The 22,982-nt window shown below is 41.4% G+C and overlaps 1 protein-coding gene across 3 annotated transcripts in view; it reads right to left on the bottom strand.

Moving 5' to 3' along the window:
* Nucleotides 1-2,884: 2,884 nt before the first annotated feature.
* Nucleotides 2,885-22,982, bottom strand: part of gramd1bb (GRAM domain containing 1Bb) — a gene marked incomplete at its 5' end in the record, with an annotated part of 65,872 nt that continues 45,774 nt past the window's right edge. For 2 of the 3 annotated variants that reach the window (XM_083913534.1, XM_083913535.1), the window contains 17 exons: nucleotides 2,885-4,146; nucleotides 4,359-4,479; nucleotides 5,109-5,216; nucleotides 5,673-5,970; nucleotides 6,561-6,664; nucleotides 6,873-7,015; nucleotides 7,127-7,245; nucleotides 7,364-7,507; nucleotides 7,692-7,884; nucleotides 7,999-8,161; nucleotides 8,592-8,707; nucleotides 8,795-8,875; nucleotides 9,139-9,234; nucleotides 9,328-9,431; nucleotides 9,975-10,059; nucleotides 16,056-16,079; nucleotides 16,739-16,759. In XM_083913534.1, coding sequence (XP_083769660.1) covers nucleotides 4,057-4,146; nucleotides 4,359-4,479; nucleotides 5,109-5,216; nucleotides 5,673-5,970; nucleotides 6,561-6,664; nucleotides 6,873-7,015; nucleotides 7,127-7,245; nucleotides 7,364-7,507; nucleotides 7,692-7,884; nucleotides 7,999-8,161; nucleotides 8,592-8,707; nucleotides 8,795-8,875; nucleotides 9,139-9,234; nucleotides 9,328-9,431; nucleotides 9,975-10,059; nucleotides 16,056-16,079; nucleotides 16,739-16,759 — 2,010 coding nt within the window. In that variant the 3' untranslated portion in view covers nucleotides 2,885-4,056. Of the gene's footprint in view, nucleotides 4,147-4,358; nucleotides 4,480-5,108; nucleotides 5,217-5,672; nucleotides 5,971-6,560; nucleotides 6,665-6,872; nucleotides 7,016-7,126; nucleotides 7,246-7,363; nucleotides 7,508-7,691; nucleotides 7,885-7,998; nucleotides 8,162-8,591; nucleotides 8,708-8,794; nucleotides 8,876-9,138; nucleotides 9,235-9,327; nucleotides 9,432-9,974; nucleotides 10,060-16,055; nucleotides 16,080-16,738; nucleotides 16,760-18,950; nucleotides 18,975-20,513; nucleotides 20,535-22,982 lie in introns of all 3 variants that reach the window. The other variant, XM_083913536.1, reaches the window with a different exon arrangement.

Below are 22,982 nucleotides of genomic sequence, written 5' to 3'. Positions count from 1 at the left end.
ATGTAGAAATTTCACTTAAAGTCTCCCTAGAAATCAAAACATTTTCTAAAAAAAAAAATGAAAACAAAACAAACAGTAGAAGTCTTTTTGACCAGAACTACACCGGTACATACTTTATCAAGACACACTCAAAGAAGCATTTGCTATGAGTTTGATCAGTGGTCATATCCAGCAGGTTGTGTGTGATTCCTATCATGTGTTAACCAAGGCTGTTAAGTTAGTACTGTGTTGTCGTCTGGGGGGCACCAATGTCTTGCCGGCTCTCTGACAAAGCAAGGCGAATGCCAATTAATACAGTCAACGAAGCGCACAATTCATTAGTAGTCAGTGACAAAACGCTGGCATCCAGAACTCTCAGGTCACCTTGGTTCAACAGCTGTGCAGCGATAGCAATCAAACAATCATTCGTGTGATGCAGATAACTATGAAGAAGACAGATTGAAAACACAAACAAACTCAACAACAAACAGGTGATACCCGTGAGAGTTCGTAGCTTAGATTCACTTGAGTCTAACTTGTTGGATCCAATAAGAAACCTGGAGTTTTGAAGGGAACGATGAAGCTGGTAAAAAAAAAAGATCTAATTCGCATAATTGTGGAGAGTGACTGAATGAAATTCATCTCTGCTGCGACACTTCCTTGGACGCTTGAGTGAATATCTAATTTAAACGGAAGGGGATGTGCGTTTTACAGCAGTTTCAATATAAAAATGTGTCGGTCACTATGAGCGGTTTCATTCAGCCTTGACGGTGAAATCAAATTTCACTGTCCCAAGATTAAAATCAGAGCTGGGGAGTACAACCAACTTAAATCAAGCATTTACCATGACTCAGTCAAAACGGTGTGAGAATGTCATGTCAACAACAACAACAAAAATGTAATTCAAGCATCTGAAAAAAAAAAAAAATCCATTTCATCATACACTTTGAAAAACAAACACTTTAAAGCATTTCAATAAAACCTTCATATATATGACATTTCTGTACCATCATATACACAAAGCATAACATCACTATATAATATTTCAGTGTCATCGGGATTGTGAAAAGTGATTTCTATAAAACAGAAAACATTTCCAATCACTCACATTCAGGTCTCAAGGTTCCCATGTGTCATCCTTACTCAGTGCTCTCTTCAAATGTATGCACACACAGCAGGGGTCCAATCCTGAAGCTATTCTGCTGTTCTCAATAAGTCAGTCAGTAACACGCCATGCAGGCACACAGTAAAGATACAATTCCCTCATACAAATCACTCATTCTTGCCCTGACATAGACAAGAAAGCATGTCAGTCTTAGATGGGGCTTTTGGATGTGACATTGAAAGAGATTCTCATGTTGAATAGAATATTGCACACATTTCTATTCGTCAGAAGGAATTTGTGAGCAGTAACAAACCAGCAGGATTCAAATCCAGCTATTTCTAATGAGTTTGGAAGCTGTAAATCACCAGTGTGATTGTCGAATGAACCAAAACACACCACAGAACAAAATGCACTGCCTTGCAATCACCTCCCTATTAAATCTCTGCCACTTCTTTCTTTCATTCTTTACCTGAAAAGGCCCTAAAGTGCTTCACTTTCTCTCTTTTTTCAAAACAAGGAAATTTCTCTTTTTATTTGGAAGTCTGTCGGCTGTCAGGGGTCTCTTGACAAACTCGTAAGAGATGCTTTTTACCGCACCTAACCCAGTATATATATAATACATGACATACATGATAAATACTTCATTTAAAACAACATGATCATTTGTGAAGGTACATTTCTACTTTCTTTTGGTTCAATTTAGTTGTGTAAAGTTCATTTTCATGCTTTCACTTCATCCAAGACAGACACTTGAAATGAGGGAAGGAGGAGTACAATATAGTTTGAAGTGTTTTTAAAGGAATAGTTTGACAATTTTGGATATATGCTTATTTGTTTTCTCGCCAAGAATAAGATGAGAAGATTGATACCAGTCTCTATGCATGCTAAATATGAAGCTAGTCAGGCGATGGTTAGCTTAGCATAGAAAATGGAAAAAAGAGGCAACAGCTCACCTGGCTAGTATGTATGCTAGCCAGGCTAGCTGTTAGCTGGAGCCAGGGGATGGTTGGCTTGGCATAAAGACTGGACACAGGAGGTAACGGCTTGCTAAGCTAAATCATCTGGCTGCTCACTGTAGCCTCTTATTTAGTGTACAAACGTGAGAGCGGCATCAATCTTCTCATCAAACTTTCAGCAAGAAAATGAACACCCGAATTTGAAAATTCTTACTTTTAGCAAAGAGTTGTCAGGCCACTAATGTGGTGACATGGACAAAGAGTTGTTCATAGAGGGCAAATGAAGGGTTCATCTCCAAAATGTTATATATCCATTACAATAGAAAAAGAATCAAGTTCATCTTTAAATTTGGATGATCAATTATTTTTTCTTTCTTTCGTCAACCATGGATTTAAGCTACTTAGAAGGCTATGTGTCAAACACTGCCATGAAGTGATTGTTTATCAATGACTTTGTAAAAGTAGGTGTAACTTTGTTTTAAATGTTGGATATGTCATTTTGGAACAAAACTCTTCGATTGTAAACTGTACCCTGGTGGAGCTAATGCAAGGCGGCATCCAAATGCATTAGCATTATAAAAGGCAGTCTGGCTGTAGGAACCAGAAAAGAAAAATTAAGAATCATACAAGTGTGGAATGGTAAAAATGTCACACTTTACAGCACACACTTGTGCGCACATTCACTCACACTCACACATGCGCGAATATAATCGCGCCAATGCAGAATCATACTTGCACACTGGACATGTCACAGACATATCTGGCATGCATTTTTTTTTTAGAAGAAAACACTTTTTGTTAGAAATTCTTAACTGGTCTAGAGCTCTGATAATTTCTTTATGTACATAAATTAACAATAAATATAGGTAATGTTTATATATTTTGAAATATATATATATTAAATAATGAAATATTCTTATATATTTCAAATATATTCATAGAATTCTTTCTAATTTGAAACATTTTTAAAGAGATATAGTCACAGTTTAGTAATAAAACATGTAAGAACACAGGTCTCCCTATTGTTCTGGCTGCAGCACCCCCTTTTAAAAAGTTAATAAGTTGTGATCAAAGTCTGGCCTTTTTGTCCAGACTAATACATTCTACTTCATTAGAAGGACGAGGACTAATGCAATGTAAGGTAGATAACACTGTGTAAGGTGAATTATCACTGATTATGTGAATTGTGTATAAGGTTAAAAGTACTGGCTTAGGTCTCATCAGTCTTCAGATTCTACTTATAAATATTTCAACACAACAGTCAGACAGGGAACCAGCCCTGACAGAGACCACACAGGCCAGGTTCAAACAAGGCAATAGGGACTGATCGCTGAAGCTTAGCACCCAGCTACAACACTTCTTTTCCTTTTTGGTTATGGAACGATACTGTACTTTGATCACTGGAGGTTTACTAAAGGGACGCTGCAGCGAGAACCTCTAGGGGGACGATTGGTTTGGAACAGTCAAGAGAGTGTAGACAGCCATTAAGACTCGAAAGGACCCCCCTTTCTTCGACTTGATCTCTCTTCGTCTCCTGTTCTTCTTTTTTTTTGACACACATAGACTGAAACTGGACCACATTAACACTGACTGAGTGGAGCTACTGTAGGTTGTCTAAATGCATGCAGTAGTTTTCCTTCTTTCTCTCTGCGACTCTCTGGTTGACATGGCTTACAGTAGGATGCACTTAGAAATAAGAGAGTAGAAGGAACGGTTTATTCCACAGGTGTAGAGAAGGGACACCTTCCCACAATGCCTCAGTGATGTTGGGGACACCTCAGTTCCTGTGTGATAGGGGCACTTTCTGTCCGTTATTTCCTCCTCCTAGGGGTTTTCACCTCTGTGCGCTGGAGACGACTGTTCCTCACTTTGTGTCTATTGGACCAGCTCACTGTTGGTCCCGCCCCCCTGTCCTCTCTCTCTCTGTCTTGCTGCTGCCTGTGTACTTTTTCACAAACAAAAACAGGTCCTACAGTATATTGCACAGCATGCCCTCATGGCCTTGTTGGTGGTATGTCAGTGATAACGACTTCTCTTCTCCTCAGCCTCGGAGCTGTAGTCCCTTAAACCAATGCCTCGCTGGAGGTTCAATAAAGAGTCTTTCATCTAAAGAAGAGACACAAGAGTTAGCTTGTTAAGACAATGAAATTATGCTGGTCCACATTTCTGGGTGAATCACTGTATGAGTTAAGTTACACATGCAGTGTCAACCCAGTACCCAATATATAAGCAGGCACATTCTCAGAGAGTTGTTAACATTTTCACATCACATCAAAGTTCTGCCGTGATTTTGAAAATGTCTCTTTGTGTCTGAGTACCTGGTCTAGCAGCACTACTGACGACTTGATAATCTCCCTCCACTTCTGCAGCTCGGCGTCATGGTAACGCTGCTGTGCCTCCAGGAGCTGGGCCCACTCCATCTGCGTCTGAGGCAGTTTACTGGAAAACAAACAAACACACACACAGACACACACACACACAGACACACACAGACACACACACACACACACACACACACACACACACACACACACACACACACACACACACACACACACACACACACACACACACACACACACACACACACACACACACACACACACACACACACACACACACACACACACACACACACACACACACACACACACACACATATTAATAACATCAGGGTGCAGTCACTGAAGCATGACCTCCATTTTGAGGGACTGCCAACAAACAGTTTGGTAAATTGTTTCAGCAAGCCCAGAGCTATTCAGGGGTAATTTTAGAAGCTCTGCGTTTTCCTGTCAGCCATATGGATATAGTTTAGTATGAATGTTCAACAGTGTGTGTATGTGTGCGTGCGTGTGTATGTGTGTGTGTGCATGTGTGTGTGTGTGCAGGTCTGTAACATCCAGATAGAACTCCATTCAATCTCATCCCCATAGTCACAGAAACATTTTTTTGGAATCTAAAATGCCCGTGATATCAATTAACCATGGTGAATCTCAGAAATCAATGAGTTCTGTATTAATGATGAGTGCTAAATATGTAGGTGCGTGTACACTCGTTCCTATGCGTACCTTTCATGAAGCCGAAGACCTTGCCAGGTTGTTAAGGACTGTGCAGAGTACTCCAGCATCCACAGCTTGTAGAAGAGCATCATGTTGAGGAAGACCAGCAGGACCAGGCTAAAGAAGGCAAGAGACAACAAATAAGTTCTTCCCTTTGCATTGCTTTTCAATCATGACGCCCTTAAGTAGCTAATCTGTACATGGCAATGACAAACTATGCTGGGAATCCTTTTTTAACATAACAATCTGGCTATGCTATTGCTGGCTAATCAGATGATGTACCTTAGACAGATCCTATGGATGGCAATGAGAGGAGAAGAGAGAGAGGTTACACTCAAGACACCAACAATGAGATATTTATAAGAAAACAAACAAAAGAATGTTTCATTGTAAAACAGACAAAAACTCCACAGAGCCTACTGGAAAAAAAATGAGGAAATCATGGAAACAAGACTCAGAGAAAATTCTCGAGAAAAACGTGAGATGAAAATGTGTCAAATGTATTTGCATCTACACGGCCAGATACACAAGCATCCCTATGTGAGTGAGTACATGTTGTTATGAGTTGCGTACACAAAGCTGATGATGAGCAGCAGTTTGGAGACGCTGTACAGAGCGAGGCCTCCGGGGAGGTGATGGTGTTCTGGACTCTGGTGTCTGGTTTGCGTGGAGCCTGCCACGTGTTTGATCCTCTGAATCACTTCCTCATCCGTTGGCGTGGTAACAGGGCTGAGCGCCTCGTCCAGAATCTGGCTGCGCAGGTGGGGGAGTGGCCTCTTCTTTCGCCTCACCGTGGAGTTTTTCACCACTTTGGCCTTTGGAGACAGCTGGTGAGACTCCAGTATGTCCTCCAGCTTGGACAGCTCCAACTCTGAGTGGGACACATTCATAGATTCACTTAAATGTCCCATCTTATGCTCATTTTCAGGTTAGTACTTTGTGTATTTGTGTATTTTGTGTTTCTGCTAGAACATGTTTACACTCTTAAATGTTAGAATAATATATCTTTTTTTTCATACTGTCTAAATATACCTACATTCACCCTCTGTCTGTTACGTTCTGTTTGAGTGCCTGTCTCTTTAAGCCCCCCTCCTGAAAAAGCCCAGTCCTTTCCAGATCTTCCACATCCGTGCGCTCTGCATCTCTGCACCGTCATGGCAGCCGGAGAATGACTATAACACTGCTGTAGCGACACTTCCTACTTATGTATAGTATAGTTGATAGTATAGTTGTGACATCACAACTTTACAGAAGTCCTGACAGCATGTTTAAAAGGCACAGTTTCTGAATATATAGAACCTCATGTTTATTGCTGTACTTGCTGACAATCTGTTTAATGAATTATCTTCAATCCAATATCCTATTTCTTTAATAATGGCCAAAAATGGTCTGTGATTCAAATTTCTACAAAACATATCACCACATATTGTATCTGTCAAAACAAACAACACTCAAGTTTACCTAGAAGGCGAAAGTTCTCTTCTAGCCCGCTCCAGAAGTTTTTCTCTATGAAGCCCTTCACCAGCCCCCACGGCTGTTTCCTGTAGCGCAGCTCTGTTGATACCCTGAGAGACAGACAGAAATGCATTAAAGCATATGGATAGACAGCAATAAGTCATATGAAACTGGAGATATATATATATAGTAAAATATTAAAGTCAAGCCAATTAAACTAAACCAAACAATGATCAAACTAATAAGAATTACGTTAACATAATACAATGTCTCATTCGCTAGGTGTGAGCTGCAAGTATCTGACCACGTCTTACTCACCGTAACCGACACTTGTTCTTGGCCACCCTGGTGAGCATGTAGCGGTTGATAGTGTAGAAGTAATCGTGGTAGGGCACGTCATGTGTGATGACCTCTGCGTCGATGATGTAACACTCACTTTCCTGACTGGCTTTGTACAGAGTCTGACATAAGAAGGAGCATTTGGTTTGAGTGATTGTTATTTCGAAAGCCATCTCCAACTAAGAAGGTAGAAATAATGAGAATTGTTTATGAGATATAAGAATTGACTGTACCTGCGTCTCTGTAACTGTGGCCGTTTTGGGGGCAAGGGGGTTGGACAGCGAGATGGTGTACATGATCTCTCTGGTCTGGTTCCCAGCCTCCTCTTTCTTCCATGGGTGGTACACCACATCTAAGCAGCAACATGATGGAGAGAGTGAATTAATGAAGCCTGCAGGGGAGCAAATGTTTGTATTGCATTTACTCCGGAGAGGTAAGATGTCCGCTGAAATAGCATCAGAAGTACTGACCTGAGAACCGTCTCTGGTCCATGAAGTCACTCATGAACTGGGACTCTGTGAAGAGGATGCCGTAGAGCTTGTCCACACTCAACTTGTAGATCTCATTGATGTACTGCCTGCCGTTCAGATCCTCCTGAAAGGCCTGTACTTCACCTACGCGTGTGTCCGAGACAAGATGACAGATCAGAGGTGCCTTCGTAAGATTGTTTTCAAATATTATTACTAGTATTATCTACATTATCCTGTTATGAGTGGTTAAATTAAATCAATAAGAGTTTCCACTAGCTTATGTTTTTATAAAAAAACACAAGGTGTTCGTTCTTCTTAGTGCTGTTACCCTCGTCGTGTGTTTCCGATGAGTCACTGAGCTCAGTGGGGAGGTCTTCGTTGTCGTTGAAGTCCAGAGATGGTGAGGGGACAGGACCACCAGGCCCGCTGGTGTCAATGTTTTCCTCTTCCAACAAAAGAGGCAGAGCAAGCAGCTCGCCGTCTGGTAGGCAGTCTGCATACTCTTCTGCTGGGAGGTTAAACTGGGGAAAAGAACATGAGCATCAACAAGGAAATGTCCTGTCGTTTTTTGACTCGTAGAGGTGTTGCGCTTAATTCGACAACTACAAATGTCGGTACATATGTGTGTGACTTACTGTGATGGGGGTGTCATGGTTGCCTGGGCTGGGGATGGTGCTGTTTGGGACGACCTTCTTATGCAGCGCAGGGGGGCTCCCCTCAGGTTTGGCCTCAGCGCTGCTCTTAGACAAGTTGTCATTGTTGATCTCATTTTCTTCGTTGGGAATTTCTTCACTGAACCTGAAGGCACCAGCGACAGGCAAGATCTTTATTCAGTCCTACTCATCTCACATCATGAATTAGGTTCTTGTGAAACTTGTGTCAAGCAGTGTTTGCAGGCGTTTTACAGTGTAATTTGGCTTATTTAAGTGGCCAGAGGGGCAGTATTTTACATGTGGTAAAACACAAGTGATATCAGGATGTTTGGACAACCTCAGAGGAGTTATTTGATTTGTGTGTTTGAGAGCTGGAGAGAGTGTGCATGCATGTATGTGACTGAGCATGTGAGTGTTGCTTGCGTCAGCTCATATTGGGCTCTCTAATTATTTTGAAATATGGGCAATTAGGTAATTGACTGAAATAAGAGAATTTCCCCTCGGGGATGGATAAAGTATAATTGAATTGAATGTTTATACTAGTAACCATAGTAACTGATGCTGCAGAAACTTACCCCATGGTGTTGAAGTCATCATCAGGGGGAACATAGTCCTCATCATCACTAGTTAGGCCCAGCTCGTTGCCATAACACTGATGAACAAAGTGCCACAGTTCTTTGGGACACAGGGGCTGCAAAAGGCATCAAATTGAAAACACTGAAGAGTATATTTATGAACATTTAGCAGAATCACAAACTAGCAGATCTTATTTGTTTACCTTGTCCAGCAGCGCATTCTGCCAGAGTCTGAACATCATCATGTAAGTCCTGTCTCTGGCTCCAAATGAGGTGAAAAAGTGCTGTGAAAAATATATAGGAATTATGTTCAATTCTGAAGAGCCCAGGAAGAAAAAACACTAACTATGGAAATTAAAGGACCACTTTTGAGGAGCACGGTTGAAACCCCTCTAGACTGGGATTACTTTAATTTCAGTGATTTAATTCACCAATCAGTAAGCGCTGTTATCAGCCAGACTGCGTACCTCAAGGCTTCCCTCAGGTATTCCACCACTGGTTTCTAGTATAGATACTTGTATTTAGTTGTGCATTGTGTATCATTTACCTTCTCAGTGTCTGTGCAGACCTGGATGGCATTGGGGATGAGACGGGCCGTCTTCTCTTTCGTCATTGAGCAGATGTCCTTTAGCCGCACTGTAAGCTACACACATATGCACACGATTACACATGACCCAATACTGCCAACATAAAAAGCATGGGGTGTGTGCAGAGGTCCTGACATGAACAAGCATACCAGTGTTTCCCAGCGGAAGATGTTGCTATAGAAACAGATCCAGTTCTCAGAGAGGTAGAGTCGTCCCTGCAGGAGGATGTCCCGTTGAAGAGCACAGGAGTAGTCTGGAGCAGGAAGACGTTAAATAATCAGACAAAAAATACCAGCAACACACATGTAAAGTATGATGCAAAATTATACATTACATTACAAAGTATATCCATCAATAGATCAGACATAAGAACATGCTGATATCCAATCAAAATGATTTTAAAGCTTGTTTATTAGCTGTGAACTCATGACCATGATCTCAGTTTTACCCTCAAGCTTTTTTTTTAAAGCATCTCAGACAATCACAGTATTCACTGCAGAGTTGGGAAAATCCTACAGAACAAATCAACTTAACTTGTGATGACGTGCTTATGGCACAGAGCAGTATGCAGCTTAGCCTGATGGAAAGATTACAATTCCTCTAAAATCAGTAAAGGATGGTATTTAAAAAAAAATAATTTCAGTGGTCTAGATATATTGAAATCATGTCATGATGTTCGATACCTGGAATGTCCCATATTTGTTTGAGTATCCTCTCTGTTCATTAAGGATTAATCATTTTCTAATGACGTTGCTGCACCCTGCCTGTGCCCTGTGTGTCTGTGGCATCCACTCACCAACAATGAGTCTCTCTGTGTCCGGGAGCTGCTTGAAGAGTTTCCTAAAGTCCTCATTGCGCTGCTTATATGTCGGGCTCAGCACCTGCAGCGACAGTCAGGATCAGAAACGGACACACACACGTTTTTCAAAACTCAAACACCCTTCATGCTCTCGGACTCTCTCACAAGTGTGGTCTCCGTCACGCAGCCTCAAGTTATTCGTTTCCGGGAGCATGTGAGATAACCTTGTTAAAACCACCCACGTGTTTGACCGGGATGTCTGGTTCACTCTAATCATACCGTGGGATTCACTCTGTGGGTGGTTTTGACAGGCACTGGAAATGGATGTATAGTGAAAAGGCAAGCAGAGGTATGTGGCCTGAATTATCTTCAAGGTTGTAACTTTAACGATACTCAATCACAAGGCAAACAACAAAGCGCAATTCCAAAACATCAGCCCGCTGCAGATCATTCAATACACATGCTGCCATGACTATGAGCATTTACAGTATGAGTCACATTCTCGTGTTTGCTATAGAGCAACATGTGTTTGACAATGAGGTTTTTGTCTAGTGACAAGGGGTAAGACAACTGATGACACCTAAAAGAAAAGTGGTTTTGATTAACCTGGTCAAACAAAAGCTTTTCAACACTGGGAAGGCTATCCTCTTCAACATGATCACACTTTTCTTTGCTGGCCTTCAGCAGATTTGATTATTTACAGAAAGAGTCTCTGACGTATCTCCAAATGTGTGCCAGAGTGAGGGCCCTCAGTGTCCGTGCCAGATGCTTTCCTTCAACAGGAAATCTTCAGGAAACAATAACTGCCAACAAGATGTATGCCAGGGACAAAAGAAAAATATATTCCTTTGGATCAGCGCTGGTGGGAAAAGAGCAGCTTGTTCAGATTAAAAATCACTAAATGTGCTCCGCTTGTAAAACGAAGCAGAAGGAATACTGAACCACTGTTTGGGAGTATCCGTTTCTGCTTTTACTTGCTTCTGAGAAAAGCATGGTGATGAGAAAACGTGACATCTCTGAAAGGCCTCAAGTGCACACATAAAACCTTCATCCATGACCAAAAACAACTAAAACGCACCTATACTACATCTAGTCACACACAGCGTAACCAGATGAACACTCCAACAAAAACAACAGGCCCAGAAGAGCTCTGGGAGAGTTCAAATAGCTATGACTCATACCCAAACAAGTTCTTTGCTTTCGTAGTGGGGAATTACCAGAGTGCTTACAGCAGCATACAATAAAAAGTGCTATGAAGCTTATTCACTGACAACACTCTTGAAACTATACTTTGCCTTAAAAGGAACTTGATAAATCTGTTTAAACCCCAACATTCTTTAACTTCTCTACATGTTGTCCACTCATCTCCTTGTGGTTTTCAGCTTACATATGGAGGTCAACTTACAGCAGGGATCTCCTCAGTGTCCCACTCAGAGTCCTGAAGGTCTGAGGCTGCCCAGCCCCACTCCCAACCCCACTCGCCTCTAGCTGGACCCTGCAGGAGCCACCCTGCCAACGCCTCATCCAGCTCCAGCACGGCCTCCCAGTCCGACATCGTGCAATCCTCATCCAATTCCATAATCACTGCGCCAGATCCTATTTGGCGCCTGGATGGCAGCTAATTTTCCAAAATGGGGGCCCCAGTGGGCTCTTCTGACTTTGGAGGACTTGTCAGTTTCAGTAGGTTTGGAAAATAAGAGTAGACAGAGCTTGTGAGTCCAGTGGTTTGGAAGCTGCAGTATCCGCCCCCCCTGTTTTGGGAGCTGCTCCCTTTCAGCGTTGAACGGTGGACACGGCACACTCCAGCCACATGATCCTTGTCTCGCTCTGTCGTTCTCTGGCGCTCTCTCTCTTCCTTTCACACACACAGGGAGAGGAGTTACGGCCGTTGCCCTCTAGTAACCCTGGCCAACAAGTCCTTTATTATTATGCCGGTGGCTTTTTCTTTTTTTTCCTGCTTACTCTTCCTGGTAAGTGTGTGAGCGGAGTGTGTGTGTGTGGTGCTGTCCAGGTCTGAGTGCCTTGTAATTACCTAGTTTACGACCAGGAAAGAATGAAGCGAGTTTACTTTGTGGAGAGGAGGGCTAATACAAACACAGATGTAACTGGAGAGAAAGAAGCTCTGAGGAAAGAAAACAGGACTGAATATAACAGAGAAATGAGTGTTTTCAGTTCGCCGAAGTATGTGTTGAGTCCGTCTTGCTGCCCGACCAAGTGATTGAGTTACAGAGAACAGATGTGAGCATAACCTCCAGTTACCTCCGCCTGCAAAACAACCCCATCAATCTTGACAGGGTCTGCACTGGTTTGTGGTCCATAGCTTACATCGCAGGGGTGAAGTGGCTGAACCAACAAACTGTAAATGTTTCTTTGTTTGTTTATTTAATTATTCACTGTATGTATTAAAAGCTGCTGGAATCCAAATTAAAAGGTAGCAAAACTGCAGATGTGAAGGTATTGAAGGTATGCAACGTCCCCCTCCTTTCCTTCTCCCTTGGTATTGGGGTCAGTCAGTTGCACATGATACTTGATCCCCTTCTGTTACTCTAAGCAGGCAAGAGAAATGCAGCGCTCGCAGCTCTTATTTTAGCAGCGCTTAAAAACAATCGGTGTGCATGTCCTCCCACTATTCTTAACTAAAACTATTGCAAGTCAAGAAGGTGGGCGTAGTGATGGATGGCCCAGCACCGATGAAAAAAAAAAGACAATACTACAGCTTGCGTTTCATTGACTCCTGCTGGATGAAGCAAATGTGAGGCCCACATTTGTGCGCTGGAATTCAGCCATGACTTTCCACTGCAGTTATTTCCCAATCCTCACTTTAACCAGACACAGAGGACATGCAGGAAAAATAGATGAGAAAATAATCTTCAGAAAACAGTGCGTTCAAGTCCGGCTCTAAAAAGGCCTCCAGCCTGTTGAATGCCTTTACATCATGTGGATTAAATTTCAGCGGAATGAGGGTTCATCTGCTAAAAATTGCCGCCAAAACAAATAAGTCCTCGAAATGACTTGCGGTGTCCATGCTGACAGCTGCCTTTTATTTCCTGCTCATTCAATAAATTTTCTCCAATGAATCAAGCAAAGACAGAGGCCATTGTGAGCGATGTGGCAGCCAGCGTTAACTCGACAGTATGAGATTTGGGATGAGGTGAGACTGTGGATACACAGTGTTTAGGGATGTGGTTAACTATTAACGCTGGACAAACACTAGGGGATGGAAGAGACTGGTACTGTAAACCAGGGTGGGGTTTTAGTGTTTTAAGGGGGGAGGCGGTGTGTGTGTCTGTCCTGTTAACAACAATCCCCTCCTTTTATTGCGGCTGTCATTTGAAAGGCAAATTGTGCAGGCGTGTATCGATCTGAGTGAAGCAATGTGAAAGGCTTGACGCACACTCTGCTGCATCGATACATGTAGATCTAAATAAAGTCAAATTACTCACTGTCCAAAGAACTAATCTCACTTCCTTCTTGTTGCCACAGAAGTATTGCGTCAAACTCAACGCGATGAAACAGGGGGCCATCGGCGGGCCGTGGAAGAAAGATGGCCACTGTGCGCATATCTAACAGGCTCAGAACTCACATTAGAACGGATGGGTTTTTAATCACTGTAGTTTCAGTGCCATGGGAGATCATCATTGCCATGTAGCGGTGCACACATACACACATGCACACAGTTTCCTACATGCATGTGCATCATGGGTACAGTGCCCACACATACAGTCACAGCCAACTAAAATAAAAATACCTGTGGGACATATTTTACTCGATTGATTAAACTTCAGTATTTATGGTGTGAGTAAGGATGAGTGTACAACATGTCAAGATCACAGCCCTGATACTGAGATAAACCTTCTTAAAAAGGTAAATTTAACATTGGGAAGCCATCTGGTCGGGTGTTTAGCTTTTAGACTGAAATACTGTCATGGTGGAATATTAGTTGGCAGATTTTTTTCACTTGCTTTAATAGGTAAAGCTGCCATTGCTCTTTATTTTTCTTTTTGTCAACAAATCCTACGATAGAACAAAACCAACGTTGCCTTGGTCCTACTCTATCCGTGGAACCCCAGTCCACTGGCTTTTTCTGAAGACATAAATGTCTCTAAATATGTCACACAAACTGTATATGTAGTTTATTAAAAAAAAGGCGAAGTCATTTTCAATAACTGCCGGGCACAGTAGTTTTGAGCAATTGTTACACAAATAGGGGTAAACAGTGTATCTGTTGGGGACTATTTTCAGCTACGGAATCATTTGAATTTCTGGGAGGATGGTGTACAGTCTGTAGGACTGAAGATAAACTACAGTGCCCATGTTCATGGTAATGAAGGAACAGGCCACCCATGGCAACAGTGTGGCTCATTGGTGTTTTTAATTCTTATTTTTTTGGTTTTTGAAAATCAATAGAGCTCTCAGGAAAGAAGTCTTAGCTTTGGATGTTTCATGGGATTTGTTGACAATAAAAATAAAACCATGAAAGAAAATATCATGATTATCAGTCTCAATAGTAGTAACATATGTTGAAGGTATATAAAAAGATGATTGTTTTTTTACAGTGTATTTTATGACCTGAGCAGATGGTCCTGGTATCTTGTACACTTGATGTATACTATGCTGGTAGCCAGCTGCATGCCATCTGTAAACATGACATTTTTATTTGTTAGTCCGAGCATCATCAACACTAGATTATTTGTGATACTTCTTTCTAAATAGCGGGTGAGCAGATTAAATGTGAGTGGCTTACTACAGCAGAGTGCATTAGAGAAGTATTAAAAGAGCTGTCTGGACTTTTTGGACCAAGCCTCTTTTCAACCCAGCAGCATTTATCCATTGTTCCTATCTGCAGGGAAGTCTCTGTGTTTTCTGTAGATTGTCATTCCCCACCTTAAATGTCCAAGTGTCAATGTTTTTTCTAGGACACGGACACAGAAACACACAGAGTCGGGCAGGAGGGAAACATGCCACGACCTAAAGCGCCATGCACCATTCCCCTGTTGTTTATAGGCATTCAAGGCTCGTCCAGAGGCCCTTGTGATGGTTTGTTTATTTGTTTAGTACAGTGAGAAACTCAGTGGGCTTGTTACCACCTGTTGTGGACCAGAATTAGAAGTTTGGGTGGTGACAGGCCTTCAATCACCATCTAAGGGACTGTAAACATAGTCAAGAGATTAAGCTTGACTTCTTTAAGCTTGTAAAATATATATACACTGGAAATCTTAATTAGAGAACAAATTATTAATACTTGATTTATTCTTAAATACTGTTATTTTTTATTATTCAGAATTTGATAGAATATCCGCTGTGGCTATACCACTACTGTACTAGCATATTTTTTTTTATATAACCATGGCACTGCAACAAAAATCTTTATTTTGTGAAAAAAAACCCAGCAAAATTAGAGAACAGTGACCATTGTGTCAGAAGAGAAGATTTAAACAATGTTTTCTTAGAGCTATAGGATTAAAAAAAACATGAGTAGGAGGAGTAGAGGCCCTTGCTTTGAATGACTTCAGCACATCTGCGCCCACAGGACATCACTAGTTTCTCACACTGCTCTGGTTTGATCTTGGTCTGTTCTTCTTGCAGTCTCTTCCACAGTTCGGTAACTGTAGTGGGTTTCTTAGACATTACTTTGTTGCTAACAATTTTCCAGGGATTCTCTATGAGGTTTAGATCTGGACTCTGACAATTCCTCCTCCTTTGGTTCAGTCTTTCCCTAGTCCGATGCTGAACATAATGTTTCCCATCAGACCCAAATAAATTGAACTTTAGCAAAGTCATGTCATGGTCTGGGGGATTTTTTTCTGCAGAAGGAGTTGGGCCTCTGGTACAGCTACATGGCAGGGTGAATGCAAAGATAATTTGTTCTCTAATTTTGATCTCCAGTGTATATCTATTTCAACATGTCAAAATGACTTCCTCCAAAGTGTGGCTTTGCTATTAGGTGGTAACAACACTGATCGAAGTCAATGGAATGACAAACAGGCAGGAGGCATGTTAACATTCCCCTGTTCTGACAACAGAGCACGAGAGACAGAAAGTTAACCAGGGTTGCACAAGAATACAAGTCATGCTTACTCTCAGGATGTGTTGTCTTTCATGCTGGGGAGAGAGGGGAAGAGTGTACACACAGGGAATAATAAAAAGAAAAGAAATAAAATAACATAAAATGGGAAAAAAGTCCAATAAACACATTTCTGGAGAAAGTATAGGGTTTGACACTGAGTGGTGTCAAAGCCCAACACACTCACACACTCTGTGGGCTCAACTTACACAACAGGCAGCTTTTCGGTGTCAAATTTGGTTGAAAATAATTAATAAAGGGCTGTTCAGCTACTTACCACATGGAAAACGAATTATGCTGGGGTCAGAAATAGAGCTAGCACGCCATCTTGTGGTGCAATATTAAACTGCTACACCCTAGCTTTATCATCTATAGTATGTGTCTACCTTGAAGAAGAAACTTTGGCAAAATGATCGTGTAGTCTCCCTATTCTCTTGATTCCCTGCATTGGAAGGGCCACCTGTCGCTCTTTTAAACCCATGCTAATAATCCCTGCCTGGAGGACCAGTAACCCACACTAGTGATCTGGTGCTCTAGTAAACAGGGTCAAGGACAAGAACCTTTCATCTGGTAAGCAGCACTCGCAAAAGACTTCAGGGAGTCACCCACATGACGTGAACTTGAACCAGCGCACATATACACACATAAAAGACTTTACATATATTGATAATGTAAATAATAAAAAGGTGTGACTTACGTTGTACCAGCTTTGGCTCTTCTGTGGAAAGAGAAAGAGAGAGAGAGAGAGACAGAGGATGCATTTAACTCTGGGAAACTTGTACATGCTGCAGCAGGCGTTAGGGCGCATACAGACATACAGAGGGTGTGAAACATGATCGACCTGATCCGTACAGCAGGACCTGAAGGTCATACTGTACCTCACATTATTTCCTGCCAGGAATTACAGAAAGTCAAAAGCGCTATTTAGAAGCCGACTGTTCATACGCTGAGGTAAATGCAGGGTAAAATTTTCTTTCAGTTCGCTCATCTCGTCACTCAAATAACACTGATTAAATTTTATTGATCAATCCAATACAAGAATCTTTCAAAATAAAAGGATTTCTGAGGGAAATCTGCCTCCAGTATTGGCAGAACTGAAAGTAATTTCACTTCAAACCTGCCATATACTGCATACGCACATTAGACATACCGTTTTTGTTCATTTTTTTATTTAACATACATGTACTGCAATATCTCCGTCTTCAGTCACCAATAACTTATCTGAAAGTTGTTCCATCAGACACTGTAATTAATCCAAGAATGTTCTAGGAGAGTTTTTAATGCAACATTTTACAACCATCAGATCTAATTCTTCATTAACAACCAATAGATTCTGTTGCAAGCTTTATAACAGCAGAGGGCAGCAGAGCTGTATCTTAATCATGACTATGACATTAAAACATTTTTCAGCCACATAAAAAACACTTTCCGCTCCAGCAGTCTAAGAGCAAACGTCTCAGAGGGGAAACATGCAGGTGATCATTCAGAGGGTGAAACAAGAAGAGAGGAGAAGAGGGAGAATAGAGGGGTAAAAAGTGATATCCAGTGTCTAATTCCGGTAGTACAATAAATCAAAGTACCACAAAGAGACAAAAATAAGAAAATAGCTAGAAACAAAATCTTATTTTTTCCTATTTTAAAGAGCTTTTCATGATGAGATGGAACTTGATTGTTTGATTATAGTGATTATTACAATATAACTGAAGATTTAGAGAGAATATGTTACACCTTTTTCTTATTTTGACCAGGCGGACAATGGCCGCACAAATTCGCCTAACAAGCTAAATGTAGCAAAGTTCATTGTACATTTAAAAAAAACAAAAAAAAAACATTCAATTTCTCTTTTGTGTCTGGGGCCGACGGAGTTATCTCTGTGTCTGACAGGGTTTGGTGGTTATCTGCGGTGTGTGGTGTAAGCGCGCATTGAGCTGCAGTAGGAGGCCCGAAGACTGGCTGTGATGATAGCTGGGCTAATGTGGGCTAATCTGATTTGAAGGTGACAGAGACACGAGAGAGGAATTACTTTGAGGCCACTGTCTGGATAAGTTGTGTGCGCGTGTGCCATTGTGTTTGACTTTGTATGACTGCACGCAAGTGGGTTTGTGACATTTGTGTCAGCATTGTTGTGTGCACGGAGAGAGATTAGTTATTGTGACTGTATACGTGGAGAGAGAGAGAGAGAGAGAGAGAGAGAGAGTGTGTGTGTGACAGAGAGAGAGAGAGAATGAGAGAGAGAGTGTGAGAGAGAGTGTGTGAGAGAGAGGGAGAGAGAGAGAGAGAGAGAGTGAGAGAGAGAGAGTGAGAGAGAGAGAGAGAGAGAGAGTGTGTGTGTGTGAGAGAGAGAGAGAGATGTTTTGAGAGTTTTGCCCGGGAATCCTCTGTGATTTACAGTGGTTACAGTGGTACAGGGGTCTGTTTGAACTACACTTGGTTCAAATGTCTCCACATATGGGGGGCTGTAGATCACAAAAATGGGAAATTTCAAGCTGCATCTTTGTTTGGACATTTGGTATAAAATGAAAATTTGGGGGAATAAATCAGCTTAGAATAAGAAACATGAAAAAATGTCTTTACCACACTGGTAAGTAGGATACACCATCACTACCATCAAATTTATATTAAAAAGATAAATCTGCCGTGAATTTCAGATTACAACGGGCTTTAAATAATCCAGAATATTCACTATAAAGACATTTTGAAATAAGCTAATTTACACAGTCCACAAATCACTGTGCTCTCACATTAATTTAGGGGATGGAAAGCATGAGCAAAGGACACGGGGGACTGAAACTATCAAGAGGTGATCCTAAAGTCGCACAGCTACAGAGGAAGTGAAGGGGCCGGGGGGGTTTAATGGGGGCCAGCAGGGATTGTCAATGGGTCAAATGAAAACAAGAAGAAATGCTTACTTTAATCAGGTTTAGTCTGTCATACTGAAAGAAAATTAAAGAGAAAACAAAATGTTAACCAAAGCAGTGAGCAACATGAACACAGAAAGAAATAGGAAATGAGAGAGAAGAAGAAGCTAAAGTCCAATCAGTGAACATCTCCCACGTACAGAACTACTGTTACAATGCGATAGTTTCAGAGGTCCGACGTTGCTACTGAATTTGACTCTCCTAGCTTGTATGTGACATGAGAAGCCTTATTGATTGTTGTTGAGTCATCATCTCTATTATCGTCATATGGCCTTTGTCGCAGAGAGGCATGGAACCCATTTCGCTGAAAGCACTCTTTTATTTGGATTGCATTAGGGCTAGCGTGATCAAGCTCACGTTGCTGGGACAACCTCACTCCATGTTTGGGGTCATGTGACCAGCTTATGTGACGGCGGGGGGGTGGTGACTGTGGCACAGAAATGAAAAGTGATGTAATCAATTGTGTGTGTGTGTGTGTGTGTATGTGTGAGACAGATTGCCCACATAGAGCATCACGAAGCTGCTATTCACACCAACCTCCCATTTATTGTCTGCCTGTGATTGTCTCATTTCTGCCTCTTTGTGTCTATTGGGACACAAATTAAATCGCTATATACTGTCTCCCCATATACTCTGCGATCATTTTAATGAGCGATAAAAAATAAAAGCGCAATGAAGTCTGACAAGTAGAAAATCGAATGTATGAAGTGACAATATGGGCGATGCACTAAAACGTAGCACCGGCCTGCGGTCCATAAAGGAAGGAGAGAGCGACTTTTGGGTTTGTGGTACGAGAAAACTAGCAGCAGGGATCCTCTCATGTGGCAACAGAGCTGTGTTTCTCAAATAATGATGTAGTCCTGAAGCTCTGGACTGGGATGCTGGCAGGATTTTTAAGAGTTTATCCCTTTGCAAGCCGGATGACAGATACAAAGCTCTCATTACCAAAATGTAACAATGGGATAAGTTTCTAAAGACAGGGACAGGGCTCAGGCCAAAGCGGAGAAAAGGAAAAAGAAACAATTAGATTAGTTAGATAATTCATTGTGGTAGTGATTATGAGCACTTTTTGAAATCGGACAATACTCAAAAATAAGGATCCATTTCTCCATCATGTCTGTGTATTTGCTTTTCCAAATCATTTTTCTTTAATTTCACTACATTTGAATTGCAAAAAATATGAATATCTCGAGCCTGACAATATTTATATGGAGTATGTATACAAAGCTTAACACAAATATTTGAAAATGTAATCAGGAATTTTCTACATTGCATATCACCAGAGAGGAAGAAGAAAGGACAGGAGTGGAGAGGAGAGGGAGTGAGTGAAGTTGTGTGGGGTTGTCTGTTTAAGAAATGTCCATCTGCTATGATGGTGGGTGCAGATGGGGCTTGTAACAGTTGCAGTGTGCACAGGAACAAGCTGGGTTCGGGGTGAAGCATTGCAAACAGGGTTTTGGACATTTCCACAGAGCAGCTCACAAGACAAGAGGTTGGGCAGAGGGAGGGTGGGCACAGAGATATTTGAAGAACAGAAAAAAGAGTAATGCTTACTTTGGAAAGTCGCTTGTGAGACTAGCATGCAATCAGGAGAAGAACAAAGAAAAATCAGATAGAAAAATGAAACGAAAAAGAAATCAACTGCAAGAAGAAACAGCTGAAAGTACCAACAGAAGAGCTGAACAGTCATTATCAGATGGCACACGTTATCATATGGTATGTAGCAGCAGCAGCAGAAGAAGAGAGAGAAGGCGTGCACACTGTGTTGTGGAGACAAAAAATGATTAAAAGCAAAAGACAAAAACAACAGGTGTTTGAAAACAGCAGATGAGGACAGAATGAGAAGGTAAATGAAGACGGGAGTGACATGGCTTGTTTCTAACATTTTGGAAGCTCACATGAGTGCTGAGCGTACAAAACATTAGAGCCACATGCTCCTTCTGTGAAACAACCTGAAAGATTCAATCCATCACTGAGTTCAGTTGTGACGGGGGGATGCAGATGAAGGAGAGGACAGCAAATACAACACCTGCACATTTCTCTTGTTCACCTTTTTCTATCAATTTCTATTGTTTCTTCAGTAAGAGCTTGGGATGTCAACAGGACTCTATTCGTGTTCTTAGCTTATCAATTAGAACAAAGAGCTAAAACAGACACATCTGAAATGCAACAATCAAAGATGTCTCTATTCACTAACCACTTACAACACAGCAAACCTCAGCCAACAACAAAAAGCTCTCCAACTTGCTCTTAAAGGATATGTTCACATTTTTTCAAAGTCTGTCTTTTCCTCCTACTTCGGTTCTACTCCTCCTGTTCATTCTGGCCATCAAGAGATACTTTCCGAATAGAGTGTTGCAGGGATGACGTATAGATAAACCCGGACGTTTGCATTGCCCTGGTTCCCTCGACAAAAAGCCAATGGCACATTTCCATTGGATTTTGGATTACTGCAGAAATATACCACGGTCGCATGACTTCAACGTCACCAACACTAAGCTGACGGTGACGTTTAATGTCCCCGGCGACCTCTGAAAATCTCTTAAGTTTGTGTTAACCACAGCCATTATTTCAGGCATTTAAACAAAAACCTGTTGACTTTGAGACCAGGGAATTGGAAGTATAAAATTGCTAACTCCTTTCTGGGTTTTAGGACTCATTCCTGCAGCACTCTATTCACTTCCAATGTAAGCAATGGGGACAAAATCCACTCAGACTACTGAATTAACTGTTGATTTGTCCCCCATCACAAACACTGGTATCACATTAAGAAAGGACCTCTCGATGGCCAGTATTAGCAGGAGGAAGAATGATACTATTTAAAACCTGTTCAAATGTTCACATGGGAGCTCAACTATTGTTTTAAGACAAACTTAAAAAAAATGTGACCCTTTTTAAAAAACACACCATAATTCAACTGAATTTTAGGCTCGAGTTATCTCTTGAATGTGCAAACACAATCTTAGAATCAGTAGAGAAAATTTCGATAGAGTGTTGGAAACATCATAACTCTTCTGTGTGTTTGCATAGTGTCCACCTAACAGGTAAACAACCTAAAAAGGTTCCACAACAACAGAACTATCTTGAATGAGGCAACGAATACACAAGTGGTAATGTAAGTACGTTTCTAATAAGGTGCAGAAACTAACCTTTCATTTGTCATTTTGATGTTGCACTACTCTGAAGAAGACATGCTGTTTTAGTTGCTGCACCTTATTTAAAGCAGGGCACCAGACCGCATCCCTAAGGAACCTTATTTAATTGTCCTGTGTGTTGGAGCACTGATTTGAGCTCAATCATGCAGACGTTTTTTGACCTCCAAGTCTAGCGTCCCTTTACACTAAGCATGAAAAATCCCAATAGTCAGTAAATGAGCCAAGATCAAGTAACTTAACTAAACGTAACTCGTTTCAATTGTAGTTTTAGGAGAGGAAAGAAAGAGTAAAAGACTAGGGAGTATATGGAATGTCAAAATTAAAGTCTGGAATGGAGAAGAGGGTGCAATCTCTCCTGCGGGGGGAGAGTGAGAGTTACAGTTCACTAGTTACATATCAGTATGTACAAGTCAATAACCAATCAACAAGTCTGCGTCACTAGGGAAAAGGAACGCAGCTGGGCCGACTTTGATGTGCTTATGCGGTCACAGTTCATGAATGTGACAGCAAGAGTCACCATATCATCTCGACTGTGCAGTATCATAAAGTTGCTGTGGTGTCACTATGATCGCTAAAAAAAATCATCATAAGCACTCAGCTTCTAACCTCCTTTCACTGTTGTCTATCTGATGTGTGTCACAAGAAAGAGAAAACATGTCATATTATTACTGGGAGTAAACATGTAGGTTGTGTAACTGTTTCATGTGCACTTTCATATCTATGGTCTTCTTATGCGTTACAGAGATGTAACATGAGCTTTAAAGTCCCACTTCAGACACTTTTTAAAGTCTGTCAAAACTACTCTGATATGATTAATGTTTTCTTTAACATGGATTTCCACAAAGAAAGTAAAAATCACTCAGAGAAG

The sequence above is a fragment of the Echiichthys vipera genome (assembly GCF_963691815.1).
Source record: "Echiichthys vipera genome assembly, chromosome: 5".
NCBI classification, from domain to species: domain Eukaryota; kingdom Metazoa; phylum Chordata; class Actinopteri; order Perciformes; family Trachinidae; genus Echiichthys; species Echiichthys vipera.
The sequence above is the reverse complement of the archived record's forward strand: the minus strand, read 5'-3'. Positions and strand labels throughout refer to the sequence as shown.